Source organism: Anabrus simplex, chromosome 2, assembly GCF_040414725.1.
Source record: "Anabrus simplex isolate iqAnaSimp1 chromosome 2, ASM4041472v1, whole genome shotgun sequence".
NCBI lineage: Eukaryota > Metazoa > Arthropoda > Insecta > Orthoptera > Tettigoniidae > Anabrus > Anabrus simplex.
In genome coordinates, this window is record NC_090266.1 from 216,295,258 (window position 1) to 216,310,402 (window position 15,145).

General features: G+C 40.2%; 1 protein-coding gene across 1 annotated transcript in view; it reads left to right on the top strand.

Moving 5' to 3' along the window:
* Positions 1-14,880, top strand: part of LOC136862756 (ribitol 5-phosphate transferase FKRP) — a 53,925-nt gene extending 39,045 nt beyond the window's left edge. The window contains exon 2 of the mRNA XM_067138990.2: positions 13,461-14,880. Coding sequence (XP_066995091.1) covers positions 13,461-14,288 — 828 coding nt within the window. The 3' untranslated portion in view covers positions 14,289-14,880. The remainder of the gene's footprint in view (positions 1-13,460) is intronic.
* Positions 14,881-15,145: the final 265 nt, after the last annotated feature.

Genomic DNA, 15,145 nt, shown 5'->3' on the forward strand with positions numbered 1-15,145 from the left:
ACTTTTTCCCTCCACAAAGATATTTAATTATCTTTCATGGGCCCCGGAAGTGGGTAGGCCAGTTGTCCCAACCATAAATATATATATTTTTTGGGAATGATAGATTACAGCCCTATAGTACTATGATCTTTCTTTCTTAATCAGCTTATCCTTCAGGGTTGGTTTTCTCTCGGACTCAGCGAGGGATTTCACCTCTACCACTTCCAGGGCAGTGTCCTGGAACGTGAGACTTTGAGTATGGTGATGAAACTGGTGAGGAGGGCCATTACCTCTCCCAGGAGGCCGCACCTGTTATGCTCAACAAGGGCCTTTGGAGGATGGGAGGATCGGAAGGGATAGACAAGGAAGAGGGAAGGAAACGGCCGTGGCCTTAGGTGCCTGGAGGAGAAGTAGGAAAATACGAAAAACCACTTCAAGGATGGCTGAGGTGGGATTCGAAACCCTTCTACTCAGTTGACCTCCCGAGGCTGAGTAGACCCCGTTCCAGCCCTCGTACTATTTGTTTTCAACTTTCATGGCAGAGCCGGGAATCGAAACCGGGCCTCCGGGAGTGGCACACATTAACCACTACACCACAGAAGCGGACTAGTACTATAATGCTACCTATATGTTTATGTTAGTGCTGAAATCCGATTTCTTACTTTACTAATGCTGAAAGCCCGAAAATGTAATGTTATTCTTTAATAGGGAAATCAGTCTAGAAGGAAATGTTGAAAGTGATGTGATATCTATCCAGATTCGTTGTTATCCTTATACTATGGGTTACAGTACATTGCACGTATATAAAAGACGCCACTTACAAACTTGCTTTTTATCCGCGAATTTCTGCGGCCACAAAAGTCACTATTTTTCAAGAATGATGACATCTACACATGATAGATTGTCTGATTGTGCTGTTTTGAACCTTTCTTCTGTCATTTTGAAGTTATTCGCGATCATGAATAATAAACAATCGGCTTTTAGCAACGGCTGATGCACAACGGCTGGTAGAGCTCCATGCGGTCCTGGATCGTGACGTCACAGCGCGCCGCTTACGTCAGAGGCCGTTTCACTCGCCTTGCGGAAAGGCACTATTAAATATTTTTTTAATGGTAGAAAACAAGGCAACATACCACAATGTAATACGTTTACATACTATTTCATTGGTGTACTTTTCAAAAAAAATATTTTTGAAAATGATGCATGTTCCCAATTGTCAGGATACTGGCCTTCGGTTCAGAGGATCCTGGGTTAGATTCCTGGCCGGGTCGGGGATTTTAATCGCTTCTGATTAATTCTTCTGACTAGGGGACTTGGTTTATGTGTCCGTCCCAACACTCTCCTCATCATATTCAGACATCACACTACACTACCAACCACCACAGAAACATGCAATAGTGATTACATCCCTCCATATAGGGTTGGCGTCAGGAAGGGTACCCGGCCGTAAAACAGGGCCAGATCCATGACACGTGCCTACCTCGATAAACTGGGAAAAAAGACATGGAAGAAGAATATAAGTGAATATTCATTTAATAAAACTTTTATCTCGGTTATGCTTTTTAGTGTTTTAATCTTTTCACTATGTTTCTTTAATCTATTATTTATTTTCTTATACTATGTTTTTTGCTTTATACTTTTTATAATATTTCTTAGCTTACTTTTAAATCAATACCTTATCATCATCATCATCATCGTTGTTGTTGTTTGGGTCATCAGTCCAGAGCCCAGCCTGATGCAGCACTCCATGCCATCTATCCTGTGCTAAACTTCATGTCTATATAACTTCTACATCTTTTGTCATATTCATGCCTTGGTCAACCCGTACCGTTTTTATCACCTACACTTCCATCAGACTCCAAAAACCATAAAAGTAGTTAGTGGAACATAAAAACCGATATGTTATTCTTACTTCCCTCATAAACTAACTGAACAAGTCCTGGGTGTCTTAAAATGTCTCCTATCATTTTCTCTCTTCTACTGGTCAAATTTTATCAAATTGTTCTCCTCTCACCAATTTGATTCAATATCTCTTCATTTGTGATTCGATCTAACCATCAGATTTCTTTCTTAAGGAAGGCCTTCCTTGCTTATGCTAATCTGCATTTTATGTTGTCCTTACTTCTGCCATCATTAGTTCTTATCTACAACTATTGAATTTTCATACATGCATCCTCTTATGCCTTTCAGTGTTCAATCTGCAAGCCTGTATGAATTTACTATATTCTTCCACAATCCTCTATATGTAACTAGCTCGTTGCCCTCATTTAGTTACATACCTGTTTGATTTTAGGAAACCGAGTCTAATCATCGCGGTCATGGTCTCCCTCTACTTCTCTTACCCTCCACGACTGTGTCCATTATTCTCCTAGGTAACCTACCCTCCTACATCACCTCACATGATCCCATCTCTTTATGCTTACTGCTTCATCCATCGAGTTCATACTGAATTTAGTCTTTACCTCCTAATTCTGAGTACCCTACTGCCATTGTTCCCACCTGTTTGTACCAGCAATCATTCTCACTACTTTCTTTTCTGTCACTTCTGACTTATGGATAAGATACCTTGTGTCTACCCAGGTTTCACTCCTGTACAGCAAAGTTGGTCTGAAACGGTCTGGTGTAAAGAGAGTTTCGTCCAGAAGCTGACTTTTTAAAAAAGATTCTTTTATGTCGCACCAACACAGATAGGTCTTGTAGTGATGATGGGATAGGAAAGGGCTAGGAGTGGGAAGGAGACAACTGTGGCTGTAATTAAGGTACAGCCTGGTGTGAAAATGGGAAATCATTGAAAACTACCTTCAGGGCTCCCGACAGTGAGGTTCAGACCCACTATTTCCCAGATGCAAGCTGACAGATACGTGACCCAAACCGCACAGCCACTCGCACAGTAGCTTACTTCTTTCTTACAGAATACTGTTGATCATAACTGCATTAGCTTTGCCGCACACTGATTCAGTCTCGCTATACTACCAACCTGGGAGAATACACATCCTAAATATTTGAAATGATCTACCTGTTCTAGTTTTATATTCCCAACCTGACATTTAACTCTCTTCAGTTTCTTCCCTGCTGACATCACTTTAGTCTGAGATTTGTTGATGATATTGTTATTTTATTTGAGTCAGCAGAAACTATGGAATGATATAGACACAGACTTGAAGAAGGAGTAGTAGATGAAAGCAAATAAATACAAAGCAAAGGCGGTGTTCTTCCTAGGACCTTCCTAGGCCCTGCCATGTTTACAGACATAACGTAGATATTATGTAATTTTGTCATTTAGTCATTTTGAGTCATTTGTGCTCCGTATTAAAACATAATTAATCTAAAACTACTTATTTAAATGATAAATCATCATTATTGGTAGCATAATTGCGTCTGAATTAGCGTGGAATCGCATGCGAGCACCCGATTCCACATGACTTCACAAACCCATATGGTACTCCACAGCAACTGAGTGATAAGCACCGGTGTTTAATGGTTATGAACGAGCAGTTGAACACTAGAAGTTCAAAATATTCTGTATGTCTTGTTCATGATAATAACAGTAAAATAAATGAATTTTCCAGTAATGTTTACCTGTCTGATATTATTGTTTATTTATTTATTCATTTATTTATTTATTTATTTATTTATTTATTTATTTATTTATTTTGTTTGTTTATTTATTTATTTATTTATATATATATATATATATAATTCGCTGGGGCCATCAAGGACCACGTTAAGTCTTGTTGCATTTGACACTGAACTTGGCCTTCTTTAGAGCCCAAATTTCCCTCATTCTTTGTGAGTGGGCCTGCTTACGCTCCTCTGTCCAAGGGGCACCGTGTCTTCTCTTCGGTTGCTCGTCTCGGTTTAGCCCGTTCGTCAATATTTTCTTGGGGAAGAGATCTCTGTTAAGGGCGTCTTCAGCTGAGATATGTAGCATTTGCAGGTCTTCTCTGGTATTTCTAAACCAGGCAATTGTGGTTTTGGGGTTTGAATAAAAAAAGTGAAAGATTTCTTTAGTTAACTTTCTTCCGTCCATTCTTTTCAGATGACCGTAAAATCGTGCCCGTCTTTTTCTGATTGTGTCGGTAATTTTCTCTATTTTGCTGTAGACTTCCTTGTTGGATCTCTTTTGATGGATTCCATTTCTGTACTTTGATCCCAAGATTCCTCTCACAATTTTGCGTTCTCTTTTCTCCAGTTCTTCAAGGAGTTCTTTGTTGGCATTTAGAGACAGGGTTTTGGCTGCATATAGAACTACTGGCTTCAGAACTGTTTCATAGTGACGTATCTTGGTGTTTTGGGAAAGCCATTTTTTGTTGTAGATTGTGCAGGATGTTTGGTAGGCTATTTCCAGTGTGCGTACTCGCTCCTGAAGTGCTTCTTTGTCCAGTCCATTTTTCATGATGATCTCACCCAGGTATTTGAATTTGTCTACTCGGGTGATGTCGCCGTATTTTGTAGGGAGTTTTGGTGGAGCCTCTTTGATGTTAGTCATTACTTCTGTTTTCTCAAACGATATCTGCAAACCAGTTTGTTCGGCAATTTCCTTTAAAATTTCAACTTGAGCTCTAGCGGTTTCTATGTCGTTTGAGAGAACAGCAATATCATCGGCAAATGCTAAGCAGTCTGTTGCCATCCCCTTGGATTTGGTTCCTATTCTCAATGGACTGTAGTTGGTTTCCTGTGATCTCACCCGCCAGGTTCTGATGATCTTTTTAAGAACACAGTTGAAGAGTATCGGGGATAGCCCATCACCTTGTCGGACTCCTGTTTTGATTACAAGTAACAACTCTCCTGTTTTGATGTCAAAGGAATGCGAGAGACATCCGTGGAACTTCACCTTGGATTTTGTATCGGTCAGGGTGGCTCTGATTAATGCCAGCAGTTTCAAATCAACTCCAAATTCATTTAAGATGTTTAGCAGGACTTCCCGGTCAATGGAGTCGTATGCTTTCTTAAAGTCCACAAAGACAGACACATACTGCTTGGACCTTAGTGTACAGTATCTGATGATCGTTTTGAGATTTTGGATCTGTTCAGCTGTTGAGCGACCTTTTCTGAACCCTCCTTGGTATTCACCTATTTGATGTTCGACTTGTGCTTCCAAACGCTCCAGGATGGCAAGTGATAGAATTTTGTAAGTCACGGGTAGCAAATACATTCCTCTGTAGCTGTTGATATTCTTCATGCTGCCTTTTTTGTGTAATGGATGGATCAAAGCTATTTTCCAATCTTCGGGTAGGGTCTCCTTGTTCCAAATTTCTTCTGTTTGCTTTTGCAAGATATCAAGTGATTCCTCTGGGGCATATTTCCATAGTTCTGCTACTACTGAGTCTTCCCCCAGCGCTTTGTTATTTTTGAGACGGGCAATGTGGCGCATGATTTCATCTCTGTCGGGTGGTCTGGAATCTGGGTACCCGAGTAAGGGTTCCTTGGTCTCAATGGTGCTTTGTGGTTTAGAGCAATTAAGTAAATTCTTGAAGTAATCTGCCAGAATGCTGCAATTTTCTTCATTTGACGTCGCCAGTGTGCTGTCCTTTCACTCAAAGCATAGAGATGTGGTTTATAGCCAGTGAGTTTGCGTTTGAAGGCTCTGTAGTACTCTTTGCTTTCATCCTTCCTAAAGTTTTGTTCTATCTTTTCATTGAGAAATTTTTCGTATCTACGTTTCTTAGTTCTGAACACCCTAGCTGCTTGGGCACGTTGGGTTTTGTAGGTTTCCCAATCATTTTCTGATTTCGTAGAGTAGTACTGTTTCCATGCATTGAGTCTTTCTTGGAGGACTGATTCGCAGGTACCATTCCACCAGGCATGCTTTTTGCTTCTCTTGATTTCTGCAACGCCTTCGGGGGCCTCAACAAGGAGACTTTTGGTGTTGATAAAGTCACAGTCATTTGGTCTAGCCTTCTCCTGGAACTCCTCGACCCTTTGCCGAAGTTTATCATTGTCGAAGCGTTTGATCTGTTTGGTTGTCTTCCTTGTGTTTGCAGGAATTGGTTTGAATTTGATAAGAGACATATAATGATCTGAGGCCACATTGATGCCTTTCTTTACCTTGACATTCATAATCTCAGGGCACTGTTTCTCCTGGAGATTGCAACATGATCAATTTGGAACACTCCGAGAGCTTGGACGGGAGAACGCCAAGTCATTTGCTTTCTGGGTAGATGGTGAAAGTGGGTCGACATGACCTGCAGGTTGTGATTTTCGCAAATGGACACCAGTCTTTTGCCGTTGGGATTGGTTCTTTTGCGAGCAGGGTAATTTCCTATAACTTTCTTGTACTTCTGTTCACGACCTAGTTGGGCATTGAAGTCACCCAAAAAAAGCTTGACATGGTGTTTGGGGATTTTGTTTAATTTTTCATCCAGTAGGTCCCAGAAATTATCAACTTCGTCTGGATCAGACTTGTTCTTATCATTTGTAGGAGCATGTGCGTTAACTAGGGCGTAGGTTTTGTTCGCGCATTTAATTGTGAGTATAGACAATCTGTCATTCACAGATTCGAAATTTGCAACCGATTTAGGGATCTTGGTTCTAACAGCAAATGCGGTTCCAAGCATCACAGCTCCATTGAGGATTCCTCTTTGCGCTTTGCTCTTGAAAAATCGGTAGCCTTCGGATTCAAAAATCTCTTCATCTGAGTACCTTGTTTCCTGTAGGGCCATTATGGATATCTGATTTTCGTGAAGAGCTTTTGTGAGGGTGTTCAGCTTGCCAGTTTGTGTAAGTGACTTTATGTTGAAAGTTGCTAGAAAGGTTTTAGATTTTGGCCTGAGGTTTTGACTCTTCGGGGTACACCGAGACGCTCCGACTCGCCTCTTGCATGATGTCGAGTCTCCCCCAGAATCCGAACGAGACTCGTGCGCCGTGGCGTTCACGACGAGGGATTTATCCGAAGATTTACCCCCGGGGTATGTTTTTTGAAATGTTGTGCCATCATGCTTTTTGACTTGACTTTGCTTTGGATGGGTACCCATCCTTTTACAACTAGGGTTGTTAGCCCTAGAGGTTGCCTCAAGATGTTTTCTGGCTTCTGGTCATTTACCAGTCTTTGCCGTAACCCTGGCAAGGAACCAGTTTTTTTTTCACGGTGGTATTTTATTTCCCTACTACCCTCTGACTCAGCTGGCGGCAGAGCCAGCGAGCTTCCCCAATTCCAATGGGACGCGCCCGATGGAGGTAACCGGTAAATCCCCACATGGGTTTGTTTATTTATTTATTTATTTATTTATTTATTTATTTATTTATTTATCGTATGATGAATGTATGTATATATATATATAGTTTCAGGATAAATGTGCATAGTCACAACTCCATACAATACTACAACTGTAGGTCTACTTTTTTGACCCAAACAACTGCTTCAGCCGATGTGCAGTGAATGTCCATTAGCTTTCCTTTGAAAGCTTGAATTGGGCAGTCAGCAACAATGTGGTGGATTGACTAAAAAGGGGCACCACAATCACAATTTATCATTGTTAATGGCCTACAGGTAGGGTTGCCATACGTCCTGAAATTTAAAAATCTCTAAATGTCCTGAATTTTTAAAATCAAAGAAAATTATTCAAAATTTTGCTCAAATATTTTTGAAAGGGAATGGTATTTTTTTTGGTTGGTCATCCTGAAGCAGAGTTGACGTCATTACCTGACGTTATCATGGTAACAGGCTTGACCTACACTGATGCTATATATCTTTTCATGAGATTTTAATCCTGATGTAAACAAATAGGCAGAGCACGTTGCCTTTGTACGTGGACATACCGGTACATGTACTTGATTGGAGAAGCAACCATCACACTCGCTCGACTGTATGCGAGCTCGAAGAAAAGTAGTATGTGGCATTAATTTTATTTTATTTTAGTTTATTGCATTTAGAGAGTTTGGAAAAGTACATAATCAAATGGTTGTCATCTATACCGGTATGTATTTGTTTTTAAAAATATAGGGTAAGGGTAAGGGTTATTCTGCGCGAAGGCAGGTCCAAACCTCCACAGAGGTGTTCCTGAGCCGGAGTTTACGTGCGGTAGGGTGGCCAGTTCCTTTCCGCTCCTCCATTCCCTTACCCCCCACCAACAGCGCGTGGCAACCCATCCAACTCCTGATCACGCCCAATGTTGCTTAACTTCGGAGATCTCACGGGATCCGGTGTTTCAACACGGCTACGGCTGTTTTTAAAAATATAAAATAGTGATTAAATAACAAGAAATGATGGCACAAGGCGTGGTGTAATACAGGAAGACTTCTCGTAGTGGGGGAAAGTCGCAAGCTGTACAGCGTGGAGATAAGGTGTTGCATCTTGCAGCAGCAGTCAGTGGCAGTATTCACAGTGAGAGAAATGGCGCAGGAGGTAGGACCATCGTCTGTAGTGAAGCACAAAAGAGGAAAACCGCTCAGAAGTGACCATAGGCTGTGCATTGTGAATGTGTTCAATAAACTAAGTGAACAGAATCCAGGTTTAGTCATTTATTCAGAAGTTCAGATCTTCACACTGTTGTCACATGCGATGCACAGCCCTGTACGTCCGAACATGAGACGTTGAGGGAGTGGACGTCGGCACCACACGCTCAGCGAATCACAACTCTTTCTTTGGCGGAGGCGTGGACATACCATGTTTACATCAGGATTAAACTCTTGTGAAAAGACATATATCTACTTCCGCCCGGAGCAGCGTGTTGAATAATGATGAAAATTATTTTGTATCCGTGAAATGAAATGGCGTATGGTTTTTAGTGCCAGGAGTGTCCGAGGACAAGTTCGGCTCGCCAGATGCAGGTCTTTTGATTTGACGTCCGTAGGCGACTTGCGCATTGTGACATACATACATACATACATACATACTTACATTATCATTATACACTGTTATGCCTTTCAGCGTTCAGTCTGCAAGCCTCTGTGAATTTACTAAACGTCGCCACAATCCTCGATTTGCAACTAGTGTTGTGGCCTCATTTAGTTCCATACCTCTTACCTTTAAATCGTTAGAAACCGAGTCTAACCATCGTCGTCTTGGTCTACCTCTACTTCTCTTACCCTCCATAGCAGAGTCCATTATTCTCCTAGGTAACCTATCCTCCTCCATTCGCCTCACATGACCCACCACCGAAGCCGGTTTATGCGTACAGCTTCATCCATAGAGTTAATTCCTAAATTAGCCTTTATCTCCTCATGCCGAGTACCCTCCTGTAATTGTTCCCACCTGTTTGTACCAGCAATCATTCTTGCTATTTTCATGTCTGTTACTTCTAACTTATGAATAAGATATCCTGAATCCACCCAGCTTTCGCTCCCGTAAAGCAAAGTTGGTCTGAAAACAGACCGATGTAAAGATAGTTTCGTCTGGGAGCTGACTTCCTTCTTACAGAATACTGTTGATCGCAGCTGCGAGCTCACTGCATTAGCTTTACGACACCTTGATTCAATCTCACTTACTATATTACCATCCTGGGAGAACACACAACCTAAATACTTGAAATTATCGACCTGTTCTAGCTTTGTATCACCAATCTGAGATTCAATTCTGTTGAATTTCTTACCTACTGACATCATTTTAGTCTTCGAGAGGCTAATTTTCATACCATACTCATTGCACCTATTTTCAAGTTCCACGATATTAGACTGTAGGCTTTCGGCACAATCTGCCATTAAGAGAAAGTCGTCAGCATAGGCCAGACTGCTTACTACATTTCCACCTAACTGAATCCCTCCCTGCCATTTTATACCTTTCAGCAGATGATCCATGTAAACTACAAACAGCAAAGGTGAAAGATTACAGCCTTGTCTAACCCCTGTAAGTACCCTGAACCAAGAACTCATTCTACCATCAATTCTCACTGAAGCCCAATTGTCAACATAAATGCCTTTGATTGATTTTAATAATCTGCCTTTAATTCCATAGTCCCCCAGTATGGCGAACATCTTTTCCCTCGGTACCCTGTCATATGCTCTCTCTAGATCTACGAAACATAAACACAACTGCCTATTCCTCTCGTAGCATTTTTCAATTACCTGGCGCATACTGAAAATCTGATCCTGACAGCCTCTCTATGGTCTGAAGCCACACTGGTTTTCATCCAGCTTCCTCTCAATAACTGATCGCACCCTCCCTTCCAAGATGCCAGTGAATACTTTGCCTGGTATACTCATCAGTGAGATACCTCGATAGTTGTTGCAATCCTTGCTGTTCCCTTGCTTATAGATAGGTGCAATTACTGCTTTTGTCCAATCTGAAGGTACCTTACCAACACTCCATGCTAATTTTACTACTCTATGAAGCCATTTCATCCCTGCCTTCCCACTATACTTCACCATTTCAGGTCTAATTTCATCTATTCCTGCTGCCTTATGACAGTGGAGTTTATTTACCATCCTTTCCACTTCCTCAAGCATAATTTCACCAACATCATTTTCCTCCTCCCCATGAGCTTGGCTGTTCACAACACCACCAGGATGATTTCCTTTTTCATTGAGAAGATGTTCAAAATATTCCCTCCACCTCTCCAGTGATTCCCTGGGATCTATTATGAGTTCACCTGAATTACTCAAAACACTGTTCATTTCCTTTTTCCCTCCCTTCCTAAGATTCTTTATTACTGTCCAGAAGGGTTTCCCTGCTGCTTGACCTAGCCTTTCCAGGTTTTTACCAAAATCTTCCCATGACTTCTTTTTGGATTCAACAACTATTTGTTTCGCTTTGTTTCTTTCATCTACATTCAACTCCCTGTCTGCCTCGGCCCTTGTTTGGAGCCATTTCTGATAAGTCTTCTTTTTACGTTTACAAGCTGCTCTCACTTCATCATTCCACCAAGATGTTCGCCTTTTCCCATCTTTACACACAGTTGTTCCTAGGCATTCCCTTGCTGTTTCTACTACAACATCCCTGTATGCCACCCATTCACTTTCTATATCCTGAACCTGTTTACTGTCTACTGTTTGAAACTTCTTAGTAATCATATCCATTTACTTCCGTCTAATTTCCTCGTCCTATAGATTTTCTACCCTTATTCGTTTGCAGACAGATTTCACTTTCTCTACCTTAGGCCTGGAGATACTTAGTTCACTACAGATCAGATAGTGGTCTGTATCATCGAAAAATCCCCAGAAAACTCGTACATTCCTAACAGATTTCCTGAATTCGAAGTCTGTTAAGATATAGTCTATTATGGATCTGGTACCCCTAGCCTCCCATGTGTAGCGGTGAATAGCCTTATGCTTGAAGAATGTATTCGTAACAGCTAAACCCATACTAGCACAGAAGTCCAGCAAACGCTTCCCATTCCCATTAGCTTCCATATCTTCCCCACATTTACCAATCACCCTTTCGTATCCTTCAGTTCTATTCCCAACTCTGGCATTGAAATCGCCCATTAGCACTATTCTATCCTTGCTGTTGACCCTGACCACGATGTCACTCAATGCTTCATAAAACTTGTCAACTTCATCCTCATCTGCACCCTCACATGGTGAATACACGGACACAATTCTAGTCCTAATTCCTCCAACTGACAAATGTACCCACATCATTCGCTCATTTACGTGCCTAACAGAAACTATGATCCGTGCAATGGTATTCCTGATAAAGAGCATTGTGATGTGGATGAAAATGATAATGATGACAACACATACACCCAGCCCTCGTGCCAGTGAATTTAACCAATTAAGGTTAAAATTCCCGACCCTGCTGGGAATCGAACCTGGGACCCTTGTGACCAAAGGCCAGCACGCTAACCATTTAGCCATGGAGCTGGACATTTTGTATCCTTGTTAGCTAGTGATAAATGGCTTCAGTTTTTAAAGCAATGTAAATCCAGTGAGCATTATTCTCAATTGCTTAAATTGGCTCAGTTCTATTTCTGTTTACCTGGCCATAATGCATGTGTGAAAATAATTTTTTTTTCCTTACTGAATTCACAATGGACACATGACAGAAATAGAATGAAAGCAGAATGTGTTAAATTAATATTATTGCTGCAGTACAACTTTAAAGAGATATCTTGGCAAGAATTTCATGATTACATTTTAAAAAATGATGAGTTGCTAAAAAGTGTGTTCAGTTCAGGGAAGTATGATTGGTATCAGCATCAGGACACTTCTGTGTCATAAATATCTTTAAGCAAAGGTAAATAAATGCTGTTTTTAGTTTTCATTTATTCGTGCTATTGAGAAATGAGTAATTCCACATGAGCTGTCCCATCTGTTACTTAAAAATCTATGCAAATAACAATGAATATTACATAATATTGGAGTGGTCTGTAAAGTAGGTGTTTTACATTAGGTGTGATTTCTTATTATTTCTCTATTTGATTTTTAACATTAACATCATATAACAAGTGTGTCTTTTGGTAACAGATGGGACAGTTCATATGGAATTACCCAAATGCACTCGCTGGAACCATAGGTGCCAAATTTTGGTATTGAGCACGGGGGCAAGGATGGAAATATGAAATATTCTTACGGGAGCAAAAACACGATTGCATCCCCGTACCAATATATGTATGGGGGGCAATTGCCCCCATGGAATAGGCGTCTGTGGTTGGAACTTGTCGATGTTGGTGTCCTGAATTTCATCCTGAACGTTATGGCAACCCTACCTACAGGGATTAAAACAAAATTTTACCACATTCTTTTTTTTTTTTTTTACGTAGTATATCATGTCCAGCTACTCATTCCTGGTACTCGACTGACGAAAATTTCTGGGGAGAACACTGAAAGGTAATAGAGTGCAGTCAAACTAACACAGTTGATGCAGGAAATATTAGATTAGAAAATGAAGTCTTAAAAGAAGTATATGAATATTGTTACTTGGTTGTTGAATAACTAACAGTGTGAGAAGTAAGGACATAAAATTCAGACTAGCATAAACCAGGAAGGGCTTTCTTAAGAAAAGAAATTTGCTCACAGTTTCATTTTGATGACATTCATCTGGAGCGTAGAATTATATGGCAGTAAATGTGGAGTTACAGGAGAGTGCTGAAGGTGAAATGGGTAGATCAAATTATGAATGAAGAAATACTGAATCGAATTGGTGAAAGAATGATTTGCCTAAATTTGACCAGAAGAAGAAATGGGATGATGGGACACATTTTAAGATATGGAGGACTTGTTCAATTATTTTTTTGAGGGAAGTGTAGGTTGGAAAAAGAGCAGTAGACGAAGGCATGAATATGACAAACATATTAGAGTAATGTAGGATTTGATGATGATGATGCTTGTTGTTTAAAGGGGCCTAACATTTAAGGTCATCAGCCCCTAGATGTAGGATTTAGTAGTTAGGTAGAAATAAACGTTAGCACAGGGTAGGGTGTCATTGAGGGCTGCATCAAACCCGTCTATGGATTGATGACTCAACCAACAACTTGTGTGGTTCCACTGTGGTCTCACTTTTAACATGTGATGTTTATTCTTGTGTTTATGACTTCTATGAATTTGCAGTGCTAATTTAATACTGACTACATTAATGTTTAGGGAATAACATTTTTATGTTGCAGGTAAAACTTATCCATGACACTGATTTCACCGATGGTAAATTACTTTTCCAAACCAACCATGCACAGTTGAAACTGCAACAGTTAGAGCAGGAGCGTCAACAGCGTATGTTTCAGCAGTTTGGTTTGAAGAAAGTTGTGCGAGAAACAGGTGTGACTGAATGGTACGGTTGTAATCGTGATACACCTAGGTGTTTTGGCACTGTGGTCGGAGATATGCCTCAATATTTATGGGAAGGAAAATGGACCCCACCTTGTTGTCTGGCTGGTTTACGTCGAACTGCTCGCCATGTTTTTGCTCGATTGGATGAGGCAGGTGTGCGTTATTGGTTGGAAGGAGGCAGTTTACTTGGTGCTATGAGAGGTGCAGATATATTGCCATGGGATTATGATGTGGATGTTGGAATTTATCGTGATGATATTGTTCATTGTAGCTGGCTTGCAAGAGCTCGTATTCAACCTGTTACAGATCATGAAGGATTTGTGTGGGAAAAGGCATCAGAAGGTGACTTCTTCCGTGTTCAGTTCAGTCGTTTAAATCATCTGCATGTTGATCTGTTTCCATTTTATCAGCGTAATGGCACCATGACTAAAGATACTTGGTTTCCCACTCATAAACAAGATAGAGAGTTTCCAGAATACTTTCTCCATCCAATGTCTAGTATTGAATTTGTTGGACGGCATGTGCCCGCTCCAAATAATATTAGAGACTTTCTTGAATTGAAATTTGGAAAAGGTTCTATTGAAAATCCTGAATATCCTGATCCTTCCAAAATGAAATTTTCTCCTAAAGAAAAGATTCATAGTTCTAAGGCAGGAACGGAGAATTAATCTCGAACTTCTTGTTTTGTTAGGAGACAATTTATTTATAATATACAGCCAAAATTGACAGTATTTCAAATTTTAAACTCTTCTCACTTGCATAACACTGAATGTGCAGTCTAAATTAATTGTTATATTTGAATGTGAATTAATGTCTCAGGTATTGAATAGATACAAAATTAGAGAGAAACTTCCATAGAAATTCCTATCCTATGTCCTATTTTCAACTGTCCATCAAGCATTGACAATGTTGTTAAATTGTTGGAGTTACAAATATTATTTTTGTAATGTACCTGCTAAATTAGTCAAAGCATAGTTTTTCTGCTTTACGCTAGAGATATAGTAGCCATACAATTTGGACAGCTCAATAAAATGTCTAGTTGGAAATTAGTATCCCACCTATGGATGGTAGTTGTGAACAGTGTTTATTTATCTCTTCCAACTCGATTAACCCCATTTATGTGATTCTGTACCTGTTAATGTAAATCTTGTGATCTATTATGTACTAGTCGATCCGACCATAAATTGAAACTTTAATTTTTTTTACTTTGAATTGTAGAGGTATTGTTATTGAGTTATAGAGTCAGTAAGAGATATTACCTTGTAACATGTAATTAGAATCCATTTTGTTGAAGAATTATAATCTTAAGGAACTTAATACGGAAAAGATTGATATCCTAAGGGACCATGGAACCAGGGGATATTTTAGAATTATGAACTAGTGATGGGCAACGCTCTTGCTCGAGACTCTCAAGACTGACGTCGCAGATCTCGAGACTCTCGCAAGAATCTCAAGACTGATCCTCCTGTAGTGCAAGCTGTGCTACGTACCAGTAACTACGACTGTAAACTTGATAGTATATCAT